This window comes from Squalius cephalus (assembly GCF_949319135.1).
Source record: "Squalius cephalus genome assembly, chromosome: 5".
NCBI lineage: Eukaryota > Metazoa > Chordata > Actinopteri > Cypriniformes > Leuciscidae > Squalius > Squalius cephalus.
The window spans coordinates 16,739,779-16,761,762 of record NC_137126.1 but is presented as its reverse complement, the minus strand read 5'-3'; the positions used below and the strand labels follow the sequence as shown (position 1 = coordinate 16,761,762).

The following is a 21,984-nucleotide window of genomic DNA, read 5'->3' as shown; positions in this document are numbered from 1 at the left end:
TGCAAGCACACTTGGCAATAAAGCTCTTTCTGATTCTATATATTTCTCAGGTGTTTAGGATGGTCAGAACAGGCACTTTAGTCTCTCTGCTCCAGCTTTTCAGCACCCTTGCTCCCAGAGGAGGTAAGTGATGTCCTCTCACAACTGCATACCAACCCTCTCCTGCTTGCCTCCACAGCCCCTCTTTAGATGTAACAGTGATTGATAGATAAAAAGAGGCAAGGCACTGAATAAAGAGTTAATTAATTAAGTAAAGATGTGATTAAAAAAGAACTCAAGAACCCAAACCTTTTCCAAGTCTTTGTAAATTACTTCTCTACATCGCCTGTACAAAAAGACACATCACTGAATTTATGTAGTTTAAATCCATTATTTTCAATCCAGTCACCCTAACATGGCCAGTTGATCAATGCTTCTTTTCATTTCATTCTCAACATATACTTTTTTCTCTGCATAGCATTTTCTCAGGATACCCTCTACCCCTTTGGACCAGCTCACAGGGATTTAGAAACCCCTAAGATGGATGATGGCAGCTCTCCAGAGATTCCACTACTAATTCCATTCATATTCTTCAATATGCCCTATAGGTCGCTTTATGTAAGTCTCCAAAATATGAACTATAACTGAGATAAATCACCAAAAATCTCATTGCAACAACATAGGTGTTCAATTCAGGGGTGAATTGGGAGATTTGTGTAAATATTCTTGGTGTTCTTAGTGATCTATTCATCCATCTACCTGTATGTGAAGAGATCAGTGTAATAGCACACTATCTTCTATTCCCCAACAGGTCAACAACAATGGAGTGATCTCCTTCAGCATTCAGGTGAGTCAATTCACTCCAGAGGCTTTCCCCCTCAGTGACAGTCGTTCCTTCATTGCCCCTTTATGGGCTGACGTGCACAATGGTATCCGTGGAGATGTGTACTACCGTGAGAGCACAGACCCAGAGATCCTGGAGAGGGCTAATCAGGATGTCAGAAAGTATTTCAAGAATATGGTATCGTTCACTGCCACCTGGGTCTTTATTGCTACTTGGAATCAAGTCACCTTCTACGGAGGCAGCCAGACAACACCGGTGAGGCAAAAAGAGATATATTCAGTTTGTCACTGTTTTATTTGCGTGACCAATTTAAAAAAAAAAACACTGAGCTACTGAGCAGTATGTACTGTTTGATCACCACATGAACAACAAAAGAGAGTAATCATTATTTTTTCTTTTCAGGTAAATACATTTCAGGCAGTTTTAATCTCAGATGGCCAAGCTTATTTTGCTATGTTTAACTATGGAGAGATCAGCTGGAGCACAGGCACGGCTAGTGGAGGAGACCCTCTTACAGGCTTGGGAGGAACCACAGCACAGGTAATCTTGAAAATCACAGCTGTTACAGAGCTTGCTGTATATTATGGACTATTTCATTACATTCTTCTGGTTCTTTGCATCAGGTAATTCCCTGGGAAATGTTTTCACCCTCTGCAAACTCACAACATAATATCTTTGATCACATGATTTTCCTCATTCTCTGCTATGTTTGCTTTCTCTAGGCAGGTTTCAATGGTGGAGATGTCAGCCATTTCTTCAACCTTCCTGGATCACGCTCGAACGAAGTGGTCAACATTGAACAGACCACTAATGTCAACGTGCCAGGACGGTGGTTCTTCCGCATTGATGCCGAGCAGATAGACCCAGCAAATGGCTGCAGCTACACTGGTATAACAAAATGCATATAGTTGTAGTTAGAGAGAGTTATATTTTGTGGTATTTGCTACATTTAATTCATATTTTACTCATAAGATATCTTATATCATTTGTGTGCTCTTTGGTTATTTTGTATGTACACTTTTATTTCAACATATTATCTATCACACCATACCCAATCTTTCTCTTCCTCTTTTTTCAGGGCGGTTTTACCGGCGTGGAGAGATTTTCTGGCTATCAGACCAATGCACTCAACGATGTAGGTGTCTTGATCTGGATAATGAGGTCATCTGCCAGGAAACTCCATGTGGTCAGCTAGAGACCTGTGAACAAGTGGAGGGGGCTTATTACTGCCAGCCTACCCGCACTAGCACCTGTGTGGTGTTTGGAGACCCCCACTACCACACTTTCGATGGATTTCTGTATCACTTCCAGGTGCAGTATAGAGTTAAAATGATCCCATTTCTATAAAAATGGTCAGTAATAGTTATCTACCTTTTTTAAAGGGATAGTTCACCCAAAAACTAAAATTCTGTCGTGATTTACTCACCCTCAAGTTGTTACAAACCTGTATGAATGTCTTTTTTCTGCTGAATAAAAAAGAAGATATTTTGAAGAATGTCCGAACATTTGATGGGCCCCATTTACTTCCATAGTACTTTTTTTTCATACTATAGAAGTTATAAGGGCCCATCGAACTGTTTGGTTACCCATATTCTTTCAAATATCTTCTTTTGTGTTCAACAGAAGAAATAAATTCATACAGGTTTGGAACAACTTGAGGGTGAGTAAATGATGACAGATTTTTCCTTTTTTGGGTGAACCATCCATTTAAGGGAGCACTATTGGCCTAAAAACACATTTTTACAAACTTAGTCATTCACTAAAAAAAGTGTGATAAAAGATGTGATAGTCCAATGATATATACTTACTTTTTTATCACCCAATAGGACCCAAGTTCAAATCCTGAACTAATTCTTTTTTTTTTTAAATGAACAAAATTGCAATTGAGCTTGCCAAAACACCATGCATTTTCAATCCATGGAAAGTACAGCTTTGATATTTCAATAACTTCAATAAATACTCCAAAAACATTGACCTTAATGGCTGGACCAGACCCCCCATGACAACAATACTGGCGGCTCGACTGGACTGACCACAACTAGACACAATAACCATGCAACTTATTTATCAGTATACAAAAGTGCACGGGGCCCATTAAATGTGCACAATGCTTCTGGAAATAGTAAAGTATAAAATGTTCTGAACCTAGAAACAAATTAAAAATAATACAAATCATATTTCACTGATTGATTTTATCAAATATCTGTTATCAGAAGGTTATGCTGAAAGCAAAAGCTGTTTTAAGATTATCATATCACAAAGCTGAATATAATGCTGCTTTGCTGTTTTGTTTTGTTTTTGCTTTGTAAAGAACTGTAGGATGAAACTGTGTGATCCCCTTGATCTCTTATCCAGGGTACTTGCTCATATCTGTTGGCTCGTCCATGCTGGGAAATGCCTGGTTTGCCCTTCTTCAGTGTGGAGGCCAAGAATGAAAACCGTGGTGTGACCACTGTGTCCTGGCTAAGGGACGTGACAGTAGAGGTGTACAACCACCGTGTCACACTACCCAAAGGGACTCTGGGAACTGTGCAGGTTGGCTCTCTTCATGTTTCAGTCCTTTAAATTTGAAGCTACTCCTCCTACTAAATTGACCAACTGTACAATCAGAATGAATAACAGCTTCGTAGATTAAATTGTTCTTGCAGGACACAGGCGATATAACCTTTCTCAATGTCTTTCACTTTGTGTTTCTGTTGTTACAGGTGGATGGCCTGATAAAGACTCTCCCTGTTCAACTTCAACTAGGCGCAGTCAAGGTATACCAATCTGGTGTTGCTGTCGCTTTGGAAACAGACTTTGGTCTCTTGGTGACCTATGACGGATTGCACTACGCCTCCATCTCCCTCCCCAGCTCTTATTTCAACAACACTTGCGGTCTATGTGGTAACTACAACGATGACCCCGCCGACGACCCCGTGTTGCCAGATGGCTCGCTGGCAGAGAGCGTAGTGGAACTAGGTGGTAGCTGGCGAGCCGAGGACACAGATTTTCGTTGTACGGATGGCTGTGCCCAGAACTGTAGCTTGTGTGAACCAGCAGCTGAAGCATTCTATTTTCGCTCAGACTACTGCGGGCTGATCAATAAAACTGACGGGCCATTCAGAGACTGTAGGGCTGTGGTAGACCCTACAGCATTTGTGTACAGCTGTGTTTATGATATGTGCAGCAATCGTGATAACATCACCACCCTTTGCCAGGCAATACAGGCATATGCACTTGCATGCCAGGCCCTGGGAGTCACTATACGACCCTGGAGATCACGCTCGTTCTGTGGTGAGTGAGACCAGGTGTGATCTTAAGGTTAATTCAACATCTTTTAGAGAGATTAAATTAAGTATACATAATTTAAAGGATTAGTTTACTTCAGAATTAAAATATTCTTGATAATTAACTCACCCCCTCGTCATCCAAGATATTCATGTCTTTCTTTCTTCAGTCGAAAAGAAATTAAGATTTTTGAGGAAAACATTCCAGGATTTTTCTCCATATAGTGGACTTCAATGGTTTTCAACAGGTTGAAGGTCAAAATTTATGTTTCAATGCAGCTTCAAAGGGCTCTACACGATCACAGCCGAGGAATAAGGGTCTTATCTAGCGGAACGATCTGTCATTTTAAAAAAAAAAACAAAAAAAAAATATATATATATACAGTGCTATGCATAAGTTTAGACACCCATGCTAAAGTTGACTAAAAAGAGGAATAAAAAATCATCTTTTGGAAATTGAACTTAATGCCTTAATTAAAAAAATTAGGAAAAATCCAACCTTTAAGGACACCAATTTTCTTTGTGGCCAAGGGAACTTTATCAGGATGCATAATATCCTGGATCCATGAAGTAACTGGCCTTTAAAAATAAAAATCTGCCTGCCTCTATGGGAATTTAACATAAGGGTGTCCAGACTTATGCACCCTGTATTTTAAGGAAGAACATTTATTTATTTATGATACATTATTCATTCACAAAGTAAATTGGTGTCCTTAAAGGTTGGATTTTTCCTAATTTTTTAAATTAAGGCATTAAGTTCAATTTCCAAAAGATGATTTTTTATTCCTCTTTTTAGTCAACTTTAGCATGGGTGTCTAAACTTATGCATAGCACTGTATATGTACTTGTTAACCACAAATGCTCGTCTTGCACGTCCACGACTTCACGCATTACGCAATCATGTTGGAAAGTTCAGGCAGTAACCTGACGTAGGCGGAAAATGTAAGGTTGGGCGAAAAACTCCATCTCATTTTCTCCTCCAACTTCAAAATCGTCTGACATCATTGTTTTCTTTTTTTTTTTTTGTAAAGGGCTTTTGACTTAGTCTTTGCTCGTTCGCTTTGTAAACACTAGGTCGATACTTCCGCCTACCTTTTAACGTGACCTTTTAACGTGATTACATAATGTGTGGCGCATCACAGCTAATGCAAGACGAGCATTTGTGGTTAAAAAGTATATAAATGTTTGTTTGTTTTTTTTCGAAAATTACAGATCGTTACGCTAGATAAGACCCTTATTCCTCGGCTGGGATCTTGTAGAGCCCTTTGAAGCTGCATTGAATCTGCAATTTGCAAACCCATTGATAACTGTTGAAGTCCACTATATGGAGAAAAATCCTGGAATGTTTTCCTCAAAAACCTTAATTTCTTTTCGACTGAAGAAAGAAAGACACGAATAGTTTGGATGACGTGGGGTTGAGAAAATTATCAGGAAATTTTAATTCTGAAGTGAACTAATCCTTTTCTCACTTTCTATCATGAATATGTCCTTTCTATGCTCTTTTTTCCACTGACCTTGCATTTTTCCATTTGCTATTGGCTCTTAGTGTTGACATGCCCTGAGAACAGCCACTACCAAGTCTGCACGAGTGCATGTCCTGCCTCCTGCTCCGACCTGACGTCTTACCTCTACTGTACCCATCCATGCACTGAGGGCTGTCAGTGTGACCAGGGCTATGTGCTGAGTGGTAGCCGCTGTGTCCGCCGGTCTGAGTGTGGATGTGAACGTGATGGCCTGTACTATGCCCTAAATGAGACCTTCTGGGCAGGGGAAGGGGGCGAGGTGGGTGAAGAATGCACCCAGCGTTGTGTGTGTGGCCCGGCAGGTGAAGTGACATGCTTCAATGACTCTTGTGGGGAAGGCGAGGTGTGTGCAGCAGAAGTCGGGCTGTTGGGGTGTTACCCTCGTCGCGAAGCAGTCTGTTTGCTATCCCAGTCTCAAATACTGGCCACGTTTGATGGGTCCACAATGCCATTCCCTGATGAGAGCTCATTCTACCTGGTGAAGACTTTGGGACGCTTGCCTGCAAATGTTACATCAGTGGAAGTGAAGATTGGCAGGAAGTTGGTGAATAAGGGCCCAACATGGCTAAGGCCAGTGGTCGTTAGGGTGGGACATTTGGAAGCACAGATAGGTGGTTCGGATTTCGACTTGATCAAGGTTTGTGGTGTCTTGCATAGTTTCTAATCTGCAAAAAACTATAAAACTATAGCAATATCATTATTTAAACAGTAGATTTGATTGCTCCTCAATATATTCTTACATATTGCTGAGACCAAGTTATCGGATTGTATGACATGCTGATGTTGTCATACCTCTCTCTGCCTAGGTCAATGGTGAACCAGTGATTCTTCCTTATGTTCATCCAGTGGAGCCTCTCATGATATACCGGTCCTCTGGTAATATCACAGTGATTGAGTGGAGTGGTTTAGTCCGCTCCCGATATTCACGTCAAGGCCTGATAAACATCACTCTTTCTACTCTCTTTTACAACACCACCTGTGGTCTCTGTGGTTTCTTCAATGGAGATCCAATTGACGACCTCCGGCTTCCTAGTGGAAGGCAGGCCGATACAGCCGACCAGTTTATTGAAGGCTGGAGAGCCATTGCAGATGATCTGACATGCAATGGCGATTGTGAGGACTTGTATCGTATGTGTACAGATTTAAGGCTGTACCAGAGCCCATGGCTGTGTGGAAACATCAATGACCTGGTAAACAGCTCATTCCTGGCTTGCCACACGGCTGTTAATCCCTCTCCTTTCTTCAGGAACTGCCTCTACAACATGTGTGTACGGGAGGGAAACCGTTCTGCCCTGTGTAACTCCCTCCAGGCATATGCTTCAGCTTGCCAGGATGCTCAGATCAACCTGGGAGCCTGGAGGAGTGCTACCAACTGCCGTAAGAGTGTTAATTGTTTCTCTCTTTTACCATTTCCAACACATTTTATCCTAGTTACATGATTTCCTTCCCTTTCTTTCTTTCATTAGCTCTACCCTGTCCAGAAAACAGTCATTTCGATGAGTGTACATCTGCATGCCCTCTCACTTGCTCTAACCTGGATGATCCAGAGGAGCCGTGCCCTCTAACCTGCTCCGAGGGCTGCCAGTGTGAAGAGGGCTTTGCCCTCCGTGATGGCATCTGTGTGGCACGTAGTGACTGCGGCTGCTTCTACCTGGGTCGCCAGCTGGCCACCAATGAGACATTCTGGACTGACTGGGAGTGCCAGGAGCGCTGCTACTGTAATGGCACAGACAACAGTGTCTACTGCACCTTCTCACCCTGTCACCCAGAGGAGTACTGCCAGGAGAATGAAGGCCTATTTTTCTGCCAGCCAAGGACTGAGGCCATGTGTGTTGTTGCTGGATATGGCCACTTTTTGCCATTTGGAGGTGTACCATTTGACCTCCAGAGCAGCTGTACTCTTCGTCTGGCCACTACTGAGTGTGGAGAAGGGGACGAGGATGGGTTTGGTGGACTAGACAGTGCAGAGACAGTTCTGGGAGGACTGCCCATGTTCCAGTTTTCGGTTCGGAATGAAGAGAGAGACACAAGTCAAGCTATATGGGTGCGGGGATTTGTTTTGGAGGTTTATGGATATGAAATTGAGGTGTCCCGAAGCTTCAAACACACAGTCATGGTAAGATTGTCCTGGAAAATATGTTGAGATTATCAATAATGTGTATCTTATGATTTTGTCCTCTTTGTTTTAAACAGGGCCATGTCCAAGAATAGTAATTTGTGTAAAACTTGTATGAATTTGAGTAACACAGATAGCATGTTCGTATTTGTTTCACAATGTGTATAGATGTGATCCAAAGCTGATTTGGATCAGTACAGAATTCACCTGCACTAGAACAGACAGCTACTGATACACTTTTTGGCCATTTGCTTGAGTGGCAGACATTTCATAATCACAAGAATTTGTCTGTAATTCTAGAACACAACCTTTTGAAGGTCAAACTCCTCATTTTTATGACACAAAGTTATTTTAATGAACCGAAGAGCTAAACCGGGAGTAATTTTTTTCAGGTGAGGGGTATAACATTTCAGTCAGCATCTGTTAGCATACTGGAGCAGATACAGACGGAAACTGATAACTGAGTGACGTCTGGAATGAGTTCACAACACGTCTGGAATGAGTTCCCAACACCACCGAAAGATCTGAGGAACTTTAGATCAAATAAAGATTGAGGGGAGAAGAAAACCAAGTTAGAATGAGAGACAGAGTGAATCATCGAGAAACTGGCTTTTGAACTATGTTAAGTATAGATAGAAGATGAACAAGAGATGGATAACAGCTAAGAGATGATACAGAAAACGATGAATCATGTACCAAAAGGATTTGATGACTATTAATAAAAAAGTGTGATTTTTGTTTTGTTTTTGTTTTTTTTCACTTTTAGGTGAATAAAGAGCGCATGTATCTGCCTATAAAACTCGGTCCAGGGAAAGTTAACATCTACACCCTTGGTCTGCAGTTACTTGTGGAGACAGACTTTGGACTGAAGGTGGAGTACAAACCAAAATAAATATCGCAAACCTCTTTTTACTTGTAAAACACATAGACAGAAAAAAATGCAAAACCTCTACATTTACATTATCCAATGTGTAAGCTGGTTAATAATATCTCTACAGGTGGCTTTTGACTGGAATACTCTACTGCTCCTCACTCTTCCTCGCAGTCTCTTTAATGCCACCTGTGGGCTCTGCCAAGGAATGCCCATTTCTGGTCCCACTCTAAGTGTCAGTGAATGGGGCATGGCATGGGCAGACCGTGACACCTTCTGCCAAGTGGGTTGCGGGGATTCTTGTCCCCGCTGTGGATTGGTTGAGAGGGACCTGGCTGCTGAGGTCCCCGCTCAAGTAACGGATGCTGTTGGTAACACTGACATGGATAACGGTAGCCCAGGAAACCGTTTTCATCTTGCTGAAGGGTTGTATGTTTATGTCGAACCTGAGGCGGTGAGATTATGTGGACTTATTATAGACCGTGGAGGTGTGTTTGCACGCTGTCACAGCAAAGTGGCACCAGCCTACTTCTATCAGAGCTGTCTGCAGGATACATGTTTGGATCAAGGTGCGAGAGAGACCATCTGTAATTGGCTACAGATTTATGCCAGTACCTGTCAGACACAAGGAGTATCTGTCACTGACTGGAGAAGTTCCACACCCTGTGGTAAGAAATATGTCTTGTAGTTCTTGTTACAATCTTGTTATGCATTCAATTCAATTGCTAAGGCAAGCATCACGATTATTATAGCTAATTTTTGAGGTTAGGGGTATGTTCTACAGTAAATCTTGTGGCTCATTAAGAAGAGGTGTGCTGTTACTTTTCTAAATGGTCAGACTTTCACTTGATGAATGATTTAAAAAACAGACTTAAATTAAAGGAAGGACTAGAGCCATTTCTAGAGACTAGAATACCATAGAGACATGGGGGTGGGCTCTTTGACTTGGACCAGTACGCATCCACATAACCAGCCAAAATGCCCTAGCAACTGTATAAAAACATTCAGAAAATCACTCAGAATGTCTTAGCAATAACATACCACATTATGGGAAAGCACCATGCATATTTCCTTAGAAAATGTAAAGATTTAGAATTTTAGTAACATTTATTAGGCTGCTATTAAACTATTAAGTCATTTTTATGCATTTAGATGCACATATTGTTTGCACTTCTAGAGCTAACATGAAAATGCTATTCAGTAACCACTTAATGCCTGGCGTTCTGCTGTCTAACCACAAACCATGGCTTACTTTACATATGTTCTGTTTTGCCAACATAGAAACTAGAGGACATTTTATCACAATCAAGGCCCCGTGAATGCCACACATTCATATAAGCCTTTTACAGAGAAATACAATACATCCTCCCCTTTACTTCTCGAGAAACTCACCCGTCCAATGAACTCCTCTTGTTTTGCCCCCTCTGTGTGTGTGCCCAGTGCTGTCGTGCCCTGTGAACAGCCACTATTCCAGCTGTGTGATGGTGTGCCAGCCGCAATGTGCCCCAGCACGTGGACAGAGAGACTGTAACCAGTACTGTGTTGAAGGGTGCCAGTGTGACCAGGGCTATGTGCTTAACGGCAAGAGCTGTATCCTCAGTCAGAACTGTGGATGCTACACGGATGGTAAATACTATGAGGTGAGACAGCATGTCACAAAATTGGACAAAGCCAATACACAGCATGAAGCTGTATGATAACTGTGCAGAACAAATCAATGTCAGACATGAAGGATAAACATCTCTTAAAAGTATTGCCACATTACAAGATCTTGTTTAACACGTTCATTATGTCGAACAAAGTAAACCATCAGATTGAAGGGTGATTCTCACAAAACTGTATTTTCTGCTAGCTTTTTTCAAGGTAATTGTTGGTGTCTTTCCAAAAAAGGACACCAAATAACCAAGTGATACATGTATAAGCAGTTCATAAAATTCACACATTTATGCACACCAAAGCATCCATGAAAAGAAACCTGCTGGTTTACTTTATCCAGATAAAAAACGTAGTTTGTGTATGATCTGTCCATACAACAGTAGGGTGTTTTGACGTTCCGTTCAGTCTATATTTCACACAGTGCAATGTGTGAGGGCTTGCACTCTTCAGAAACAATCACAGAATCACAGAGCTGGTGTTCTAAAGCGAAACACACACACTGGAATGAATAATTCACTGAAAACGCTATGTGAGTGACTATTCTCTCTGCCATCTCTGATGTAATCAGCCTGGTTTTCTTTACATTATCACTACTTTTGACTGATTAAATGAATTTGCTTACTGGATGATTGAACTGAAAACTTTTCCGGAGTTTAGGTCTTAAAGGGATAGTTCACCCAAAAATAAAAATGATCCCATGATTTACTCACCCTCAAGCCATCCTAGGTGTTTATGACTATCTTCTTTTAGTCAAACACAATCAGAGTTATATTAAAAAATAGCTTTATAGTGGTAGTGAGTGGCAGTCCTGATTTTGAAGTAAAAAAATGCATCCATCCATCATAAAAGTAATCCATACGGTTCCGGGGGTTAATAAAGGCCTTCTGAACCAAAGCGATGGGTTTTTGTAAGAAAAATATCCATATTTAAAACTTATAAACTAAAATAACTAGCTTCCAGCAGACGGCACAAATGTACATTTAAATAGTTTTTTTATCATTTACTTACACTTTCTATGTGATCTTATGAACCACTGACAACTCCTAAATAACTGTTTTGTAAATAATGCAATACTTCATTTAGATATGATAAATAATCATTAATAAAGTTTGAAAATACAATTATTAAACACATTATAGATATGCTTATGAATCAAGAATAAATAATTTATAGCTGTTTTTATAAACTGCTTATTAATGTCTATTAATGCTTTATAAATTATGAATGAACTGTTTACTAATGCTTAACTAATGATTAATAGCATGCAGTTATTGTAAAGTGTTACCCATTTTTTAATATAACTCCGATTGTATTCGTCTGAAAGAAGAAAGTCATATACACCTAGGATGGCTTGAGGGTGAGTAAATCATGGGGTAATATTCTTTTTTTGGGTAAATTATCACTTTAAGATGATCTGATCGCAAAAAGAAAAGCAAAATCGGGTTAAATTGTTAGAACAGAAATTTTCGTCTACCAGGGTTACAGGTGCTTGAGCTATTGTATATGCTCAGTGTGATAAACTCCCGATTTCTAAGATAATTTAACTGCGTGCCATAAATTACATTATTGACGCAACTTCAGTTATTCCTTTGCGTTAAATTATTTTAAGGTGTTATGGATTTGTTATTAATCGCATGCAACGGGTTAACATTGACAGCTCTAATATTATATATATATATATATATATATATATATATATATATATATATATATATATATATATATACAGTATATATATATATATTCTTAATCAGTTACTGTATCCAATCATTTTATCTGAGAAGCAAATTTACATAAGACATAAAACCTGTTTTTGTGAAAATATTTTGTCGTTACATTGCCATTTTTTCACGTTCAAGCTAAAAAAAGATGGTGAATCGTTTTTTATTCTTTTATCATCTTTTCTTATATCAAGAAATAAATAATAATTTGGAATTTTAATATTAATTGATCATACTTCGTATAACAGTGAATTTAAGACACTGAATTTAGTATACCTTAGCAACCAGACACTATATCCAAGCACTGTGGTGTCAACTTTTGTATGGGTAGCCTCTACTCACATGTTTTCAGTAATGTACAAAAGAAAAAACCTAGCATTGCTCTTTTGCTTATTGTTGGATACAAAACCAATTAATGTGTTACTTGTTTTTGATCTATTTACTCTGTCTCTCAGCCTAAGCAGTTGTTCTGGAACAGTGACTGCACTAAACGCTGTCAGTGTATTGGACGGAATCTGATTCAGTGTGACCCAAGGCGATGTAAATCAGAGGAGGAATGCGTTCTACGTCATGGTGTGCGAGGATGCTTTGCCCGACGTAACCAGCTCTGTGTGGCATCAGGGGGTGGCGTCTTCCGTACTTTCGATGGTGCCTCTCTTCGTTTACCTGCCTCATGCTCCTTTGTTCTTTCAACTATCTGTCACAAGCTGCCCGAGTTATCTTTTCAGCTCATTGCCAATTTTGACAAGTGGAGTACACCCAACCTAACCACCATCTCCCATGCTTACCTCTACATCAACGAGGAGAACATTCTCATCTCGGGAAACACGGTCAAGGTAGGAACACAAAAAATGTACAGTAGGGGACAGGAAATCACTCAGGTAAAGTGGTCTACTATTTCCTAGGAGAAACAGGTATTTTAAAATGATACTTTAGAACAGAGCTCCAACCCTAATAAAACACACCTGAACAAGCTAATCAAGGTCTTTAGGATTACTAAAACGTTATCCATCTTATTTTTAACATAAGAGCTGGCGCAGCCATTTTAAATTGAATGTGTATGGCTTCTGGTGTTATCCGCTTCCAGTTATTTTAACTGTAAAAAAACAGCTTGTTATGCTGCTTGATAATGCAAACTGGTATTTCTTACTATAATATTTTATGTATTGTCATAAATATAAACACTGTAGCACAAATTGTTTTACAGTTAACTGCAAATTATTCTTTGTTATTCTTCTTGTGATTTACCTACTGTATAGTCGCTAATGAATCAGAAGTCTTGCACATTCACTAAAAAAAGTTTACTTCCATGTCACAAAATAAGGTGGAAAGGCAGTTGAGTTTGATCAGGGTTGTAACTGCACTCTACGGGTAGTAAACTGTGCTTTAGAGGATGAGTTGTGAGATTGCCTTTTTTTATAGGTTGACAATGAAATTATGATATAATGGTTAAGACATTAGATGATTCCAAGCTAAATGCTGACTGTTTTTCTCTTTTAACTCAGGTAAATGGTACGCCCGTGTCCGTACCTTTTGTCACTGGTCTAATGACACGAGTATCCACATCAGAAGGATTCCTAGTAATTGACACTCCTCAGGACATCCAGGTGCGTTATAACCGATTCAACACCCTCAGCATCATGATGGGCCCACGGCTGCAGAACAAGGTGTGTGGACTGTGTGGGAACTTTAACGGGGACCCTAATGATGATTATATCACCTCTCGTGGAAAACCTGCCATCAGCTCACTGGAGCTCGCTCAGAGCTGGAAAACCAATGGCATGCAGAACAGGTTAGCAAGAAAAAGTTGTGCTGTTATATTTATTTACCTCTAATTATTAATAAATTTCATCTTGTCCTCTTTTCATTGCCACTCATTTTCTATCCTTTATTGCTTGACTGTTGCCTATAGTTGCGATGAGACACAGTATGTGGCCCTGGCTCAATCCTGTGATAATACAGCAGTGTCAGAGCTCCAGGGGGAGGACAACTGTCTGAAACTCACAGATTTGAAAGGTTTCTTCCAGCCCTGCCACGGCCTGCTGGACCCTCACCCCTTCTACCAGTCCTGCTACATGGACGGCTGCTACAACCACCGCAAGGCCCAGGTGTGCGGCTCTATGGCAGCCTACGCTGAGGCATGCCGCTCTTTCGGCACACTTACCACCAAATGGATCGCACTGGAAAACTGCTGTAAGGGGACGCTGCCACCTACAGGATAAGAAGGAGAAGTGTAGGAAGTGAAAGGAAGCCAGGCTTTAGGGTGAATTCAGGGTGAATGGGACATTTTTTGCCATTGAGATGACTTGGAAAAAGTGTCCCAATCAACCGGAATTCACCGGAATTGTCATTTTTAGAATTTTATTTGGATCTGAAAAGGAAATGTATATTTTTCATTGAACATTCACACACACACAAACACACAACAAAACCCTAATTTGATTTTTAATTTGCACTTATAGCTGGAAATTTTACAACAATAGTGTAACAAGCAATAGACAATATTTTTTGTTTGTTTGTTTGATGCTTACAAGACTATCAGAAAAAAACTTTATGAATTAGCAGATGAATATAATGATACCTTGTTAATGAACTTTGTGTGTGTGTGTGTGTGTGTGTGTGTGTGTGTGTGTGTGTGTGTGTGTGTGTGTGTGTGTGTGTGTGTGTGTTTCTGTGTGCTAACTTTGTAACTGGACCTGTCTTTAGCAGAATGGATCTATGACCCCTGTGCAGGAGAGATCTGCTCTAACAACACATGTGAGCAGGAGAATGGAGGAGATCTGTGTGGCTGCCCTGAGCTACCTAGCACTGAAATTAGTGAGTAAAACAAATCATACTGTAGAAGAAATAAATAAAAATCCATTTGTAAATTATTATTATTCACACTTAAACCCTATGTATTAAACCCAGGCACATAAACCATCCTGCACAAGTTACCTTTTATGTTATAGCAGTGGGCTAACTGTTAAATTTAAAAGATCACATTATGAATTGGTATGAAATATTGAGGAAACATTTAAAAGACAATACAGAACATCTGGTTCTTGTGATGTAGGTGAGGATGACATTATCCAGGCAGAGGTGACCTGTAAACATGCTCAGATGGAGGTCTCTATCTCTAAGTGCCGTCTGTTCCAGTTGGGCTTTGAGAGGGAGGATGTACGAATTAACGACCAGCACTGCGCTGGTATCGAGGGAGAGGATTTCATCTCCTTCCATATCAACAATACCAAGGGACATTGTGGCTCTATTGTACAGGTGAACAAATCTCTCATTAACAACTGTTCAAGAGCAGTCTCAGTTTAGGCAGTCTCAGTTGTTCCTCTTGTGAGAGAATGGAAAGTACTGGTCCTGGTAAAGAAAATGTACTGTTCCTTTCACATCCATTTCCATACATGTGAATACAAGCAAAGAAGTTTAAGTTTGGATCAAATTTGTATAAAAAAATTTTTTTTTGAGCAATAGCTTAGACCAGCAAACCAGCTTTAGTTAAATATATATTTAAGCAAGGTAGTTATAGGCTGTGCAAAAAAGCTTTTTTTACAATTGAGATAATTTCATGTAGATCCTATATGCTATCCTATATGCGATGAGTTCAATGATTAGTTTCCATCCAATATGGTGGAAATTAATCTATTTTTTCAGTGCTGAAAAGTATAATTGGAAATAGTTCCATGTGATTGCAGTGCATTATTTAACAATGTGCTGCATGTTTTTATGCTTATTTGAGAATAATAATATTATAATTTATAATGCTATTTGTGTTGTGCGCGAGAGATTGCTTACAGTATGAAGTGCGTCTCAAAAACAATTTAAGTCTGAGTAATGTTGAAAGTGCTTTACGAGAAGGCAAGTTAGGTTTTGGTTTTGATACAGCCTTAGAGCTCTAAAAGTATACTTTTTTTGGAGATCAACACTCACAAAATATATTTGTATTTATTAAACCATCCATGTAATTCAAATCTTAATGAGTTAAAGTTAGACTTATGCTTTGATAAATAGCTCCTAAATTATTCAGGTTGGTACAAAATAAACCATGAAATTTCTTTACAAATATGTTTTGCTCATTCTCGCTATTTTTTTTTTTGTGTGTGTGTGTGTTCAGAATTCCAGAAGATAAACTCATATTCTTTTCATTATGGTTTTGCTTTCATTGAATGCTGGCTAAATATATACTGTCTGCATGGCTGAATATGTTATTTTCTGTGGAAAGCTAATGAAATTCACCATAACAGTGTGTGTGTGTGTGTGTGTGTGTGTGTGTGTGTGTGTTTGTGAGTCCAGTCAAATGGAACACACATTATGTACAAGAACACTGTGTGGATCGAGAGTGTAAACAACACAGGGAATGTAGTAACACGTGATAAGACGATCAATGTGGAGTTTTCTTGTGCCTATGAACTGGACATCAAGATCTCTCTGGAGACAGTACTGAAGCCAATGCTCAGGTCAGCTGTCAGACAACATGCACCCCTCACAAAAACTACCACTGTATTACCTTGTATAATACCACTGTGCATTCTTTGAAGTACCTCAGAGAACCAAATACTGTAAATAACAGAAAGTTTGCATATAGTAATCATACTGCACCTTGGTTTATATGACATTATCATGGTAGGCTATTTTTATCTCTTTAGCCAGGTACATCACATTTTACAACACATTTACTATAATTAATAACAAATATAGTAAAAAGCATAATATCATATTACATGCACTTTAACATTGTACAGTTGGATGCTCCAGAGATGGGACAAATGATAAAGATAATAACTCTCCCCCTTTTTTTCTGCTGTTCACAGTGTAATAAACCTCACACTGCCGACCCAAGAGGGCAACTTCATCACAAAAATGGCCCTGTATAAGAACGCCTCGTACCGACATCCGTACCGTGAGGGAGAGGTGGTGCTGAGCACCAGGGATGTTCTGTTTGTGGGGGTGTTTGTGGAAGGAGCAGATGATAAACAGCTTATTCTCATTGTTAACATGTGCTGGGCTACACCATCTCGTTACAGCAGTGATCGCCTTCGTTACATTATCATAGAGAGAGGGTAAGGAAATAGCTTATGAAAATAATCATACACAAACTATGCTTAGCACTGAGCATAGGTCAATACATATTTAACATAATATTTAACAAAAACATACCAATGAATTTACAGCCCTCACATCAAATACTGTAACTTTAATTCCAGGTGCCCTAACATCAAGGATAACACTATAGGCATGGCTGAGAATGGCGTGTCCCTCACCTGCCGCTTCCACGTCACCGTCTTTAAGTTTATTGGTGATTATGATGAGGTGCATTTGCACTGTGACGTGTCTCTGTGTGACTCAGAGACCAACACCTGCAAAGTGGTGAGATCTTATACACACACACACACACACACACACACACACACACATACATACAAACAAACAAACAAACAAACAAACAAACACATTTTTAGTGCATTTTCAGTTGTCTTGCCATTTATAACAATAGAGACAATGGTAAAGGGGGTTGGTACATGATGTGAACAACAGCTTGAACTGACAAATGCAAACATGATGTAGAGTAGATTTAGTGATGTTTTACATCTTGTTCATCTCTTTGAGAACTACTTCTTTTTTTTTATAATAACTTTCTTGCTTTTACAGAATTGCCCTCATAACAAACGAAGTTATACAGATTACAGTCAGCATAAAGAACAGATCCTGTCAGTGGGACCAATCAGAAGAAGAGGTATGGAGTATATTTCAAAGTTGTGCATGAATCCTGAGTGTGTATGAGGAATATGTGTGTAATTTAAGACAGCAATAGTGAAGGCAAAATAAGATGGGTGTATATTTGAGTGTGTATGTGAGTTTTAGCAAGGTGATTACAGCTATAAACGTGTGCGTGTGGTTCAGGTATACCCTATGTTTTGGGGGCAAAATGTCCCCACATTGATGGCAATATCCAAAATCCTTGTCTTTGAGTCCTTGTGGGGACATTTATTGTTCCCCAGGAAGAAAACAGCTTAGAAATCATACTAAGTGATGTTTTTTGAAAAGTTAAAAATGCTAAAAGTTTTCTGTGATGGGTAGGTTTAAGGTTTGGGGATATAATATACAGTTTGTACAGTTTAAAAATGTCTGTGAATTGTCCCCATAAAACATGAAAACCTAACATGTGTATGTGTTTCAGATTCAGACTGGTGTGAAGAGAATAATGGTGGTTGTGAGCAGATCTGCACTAGTCAAGTAACAGGCGCTGTGTGCAGCTGTGTGACAGGAATGCTGCAAAGAGATGGGAAGAGCTGCCGAGGTGAAATGGGAACACACACATTTACATGTACTGTTTTAAAAAGAAAAAATAATTAGTGGATGTTGTCCAGTGGGTTTTGGATTATCGCAGAAAAGCAGTAGCCTGGAAATCCAGACCTAAATCTAAAAGATTAATGGTCTGGCGTCGACTAATGAAAATCGCCCAGCTCAAGGGGCGGCACCAAGCATGCATTTGAAAATCTCACTGCACACAACTGGATAACACTACGACCAATCACAACAATAAACCCCATACGCTTAGCTACCAGCGGAGCTAACTGGTAGATTATACTCTTACCGTATCCGGTCGGCAAAACAGCAAAAACGTCCTTCTTGCAAAGGAACGATTCGAGCGGCGTCTTCTGTTCCTGTTTTAGATAAAAAGCCAAGTCTAACTCGTTCATTGTAGCGGCCAAAGCTGTTTCAAACAACTGGTATTCATCCATAGCCATCTTGCAATGTTTACTAATGACTTCGACGTCACAGCGCTGTTGTTATCCTGTTTAGCTCACCTCTGGCCCGCCTATATCAGATAACCCGATGTGATTGGTGCAGCTCAGATCGAGGGGCATATTTAATGAGCATCATTACTCGACACCAGAGTAACTCGCTGAGCAAATTCAACTTGTGCTCTCGCGAGAACTCAGATTACCAGAGTAGAAAAGCAGCTAAACATAGGCTATAAACAAACTACACTACGGTTGCAGGACTTCAATGTCACCACCATTAAACTTCAGACTTGCCCAGTCTTTATTTAAAAACTTTTTTTTTTTTTTTTCCCTGAAAGTCTGAGTTAGAATAGTTTGCAAGACCGTGATTATGAACACAACAAGGCTATGAAAGTGGACTAGCGAGTAGATGGGTTTTACTGTTAGGTGTGAATACTTTTAATGTCCCAGGCAACCTCTGTAGGCAACCCACTTGTTAGCAACTGCATAATTTCGCCCATAAGCAAAAAAAGAAATTAACAGGTCCCAAACAAGTGCAACGAAAAGGCGTTTATAGGCGTTCGCTGTAGCATATCTGGAAAGTACCATACCAAACACGTTACTTTGCAAAGGACATTTTCATCGGAGTAGCCTGATAATAATCTCTGTAAAGTAACAGGCCACCCAGATCCAACACGAGAGTAGTATTAGTAATAGTCAAAAATTGTCTGAGCAAGTTACATAATACATTTAATGAACCAATGAGCGCAGCATAAAACGCAATCTTGATTGACATACCTCTACCCAAAATCTTTTCACAACCAGAACAAACCTTACCTGTACATAAATCTAAAATGATCTAAAACGATAGCACAACGATCACAGTGCATGGATTTTCTCTAGTAGCTAGCTGTTCAGTGTACATCGGTTATACACTGGTTATTGAGGTGCACTGTAGGATGGAATATATGCCATATTGAATTTAATGCAGATGAAAACAAGGCTGTTAGGGATAAATGTACAGTCTTTAAAATGGCACACTGTACATTTTTACAACTCATGACTTTTTACTACTTTTTTGTTGTTTGACATTTTTGTCTTCTGAAAGTTTTTATTTTCAAAAAGACATTTCATCAGCTGAAAAATCTGATTGTTGTTAAACAACAGTACAATCTATTGAACACGCTCAAAAATTAAAGGATTAGTTCACTTCAAAATGAAAATTCTGTCATCATTTACTCACCATCAAGTTTCAAACCTGTATGAATTTCTTCTGCTGAACACAAAAGAAGATATTTTGAAGAATGTCGGTAACCAAACAGTTGATGTACCCCATTGACTTCCATAGTAGGAAAAAAATAGAATAAGGTCTATAGGGGGTGGTTTTAACTTATAGTAGTAGACGATGTAACTTTTAGGGATGTGCTTTGTAGTTCTGCCGGACACAGACAGACATTTTTCGTATTGAATGTTGTGTGTCTGAACAACATACAGTACTTAATTTTACTAAATCGGAATCAGTTGATGAGTCATTCAATGACTCTCACATAAAGACATTCATTTATTTTGTCCCGGAACGAATCAGTGTGTTTGAACAAATCGGCTGATTGAATGAGTCATTTACCTGTAGTGAAGTCACTGAAAAGCACCACCACTAAGCTTATCCAATCAAATTCAAGAACCATAACTAAATTTTGTATATTTAATTTAGGAACATTTTCCTTCACCAGAGGTTCGTCATTAAACTGCTGTTTGTCCACACTTTTGTACACTACACTCACACAAATAGATCCTCTGCATATTAAATGTCAGCAGCATCAACCTTAGACATCACTATTTTGGCTCAGTTCAGCTTCTCTGTACTGTAACTCTAAACCAAAGTAAGTCTTGTGCATTCTTCATGACTTGACTATGACCCTCCGTTCTTATGAACCTCTCATCTCTCTTTCTGTCTTAACAGTCACCAGTATGAGTACTGACCGTCAACCCCTGCTTCTTCTGGCAGCTGCTGTTGTAAGCATTAACATCTTACTGCAAACACACACCTCAATTTTCTTCTCTTAACATCCACCAAGCAATGCCAAGGGAGAGAGAGGTGTATACAGACAAAAGGGAGAAGCAAAACAGCCAGTGAGGGGATATGCATGTGATGCATCAGCAACCCTGCGGTGAAGACCACCTCTGAGCAGTTCCCTTCATCGAAGTGAAAACTGTGATCAAATACAACCAAGTGATCCTTCACCAGCTGGATATCTCAGACATAAAACAACGTGCCTCGGTCCAACATAAATACATGACACCCTTCAGACCCTGAAAGAATCCAACTCTTTTCTTTGGCACAACATCTAACCCCAGAAACCAAAAAAAGGAAACTGTCACTTTGAAACGTAGTGATAGAGAGACAGCTACTGAATATTTCACAGCCACTAATGACAGATTAGCAAGTATTACTTATTAGATGATGAGAATCACTGAAGAGTGAGAGCACATGTTGCAAGAATGGATGATAATTCTCAACACGTTATGTTGTTTGTTTGTTTTTATTTAGTTGATTTGATGAAATGCATATCCTCTCCTGCTCTAATTCTCAATATGCCATTTTGTTTGGTATTTAAACCCCTTTTTGCCATATTAAAGTAATGCTGAGATCAAAATGCCAATCAATATTTGTGTTGCTTTGTATTCCTTTGGATAAATGAGTGAATGGCGTTCGGTACCAAAATACAAATGTTCTTGAGTAGCCAACTTTTAAAGCATCATTTATTTAAGCTGTATATAGTAGGCCATGTTTGATGGATGTGAACACTTTTGTCCTGTACAATAAATACTCAATGTACTGTATGAATCACTGACATAAAGTGAATTTTTAACTCCATCAGTCATCAATTCCATTTGCAATTTAGTCTGGCAATATCACCCATACTTGACTTGATGATGATGATGATGATGATGATATTAAAGAAAGGTTCAAGGATTGTTTCTAATCACTTCACACATGACACCACAGCTGAACTATACTGCATTTCCTGTAGGTTTGGGACAGCCATAACACCATGGCAACTTATGTAGTCAGCTGTAGTCACTTACTGTATGCAGTCAAGTGACCAAACCCTTGATGTCCATACTTACTGTAACAATGTTTTCTTATTCTATGGGCTGTTTGTTTGTTTTAATCCGATATGATTTATTTGAGAATAAAGTGAGCAATTCACATTGATTCTGTTTCTATTCATAGTGCATTAGTCATGGCTTCTGCAGCAAGCCAAAGATAGAGAGCGCGCGAGAGAGC

General features: G+C 39.4%; 1 protein-coding gene across 1 annotated transcript; it reads left to right on the top strand.

The window, feature by feature from the left end:
• The first annotated feature begins 58 nt into the window (after window positions 1–58).
• tecta (tectorin alpha) lies at window positions 59–21,907 on the top strand. The gene is made up of 25 exons (XM_079870536.1): window positions 59–123; window positions 458–597; window positions 791–1,078; window positions 1,226–1,363; window positions 1,546–1,711; window positions 1,902–2,134; window positions 3,179–3,358; window positions 3,529–4,099; window positions 5,639–6,252; window positions 6,422–6,992; window positions 7,082–7,731; window positions 8,498–8,602; window positions 8,730–9,270; window positions 10,043–10,242; window positions 12,435–12,815; window positions 13,485–13,771; window positions 13,892–14,172; window positions 14,686–14,796; window positions 15,035–15,237; window positions 16,264–16,427; window positions 16,782–17,030; window positions 17,175–17,337; window positions 17,620–17,704; window positions 18,149–18,268; window positions 20,656–21,907. The coding sequence occupies exons 1-25, from the start codon at window positions 60–62 to the stop codon at window positions 20,757–20,759; spliced, it is 6,609 nt and encodes a 2,202-aa protein (XP_079726662.1). The 5' UTR covers window position 59; the 3' UTR covers window positions 20,760–21,907.
• The last annotated feature ends 77 nt before the right edge of the window (window positions 21,908–21,984 follow it).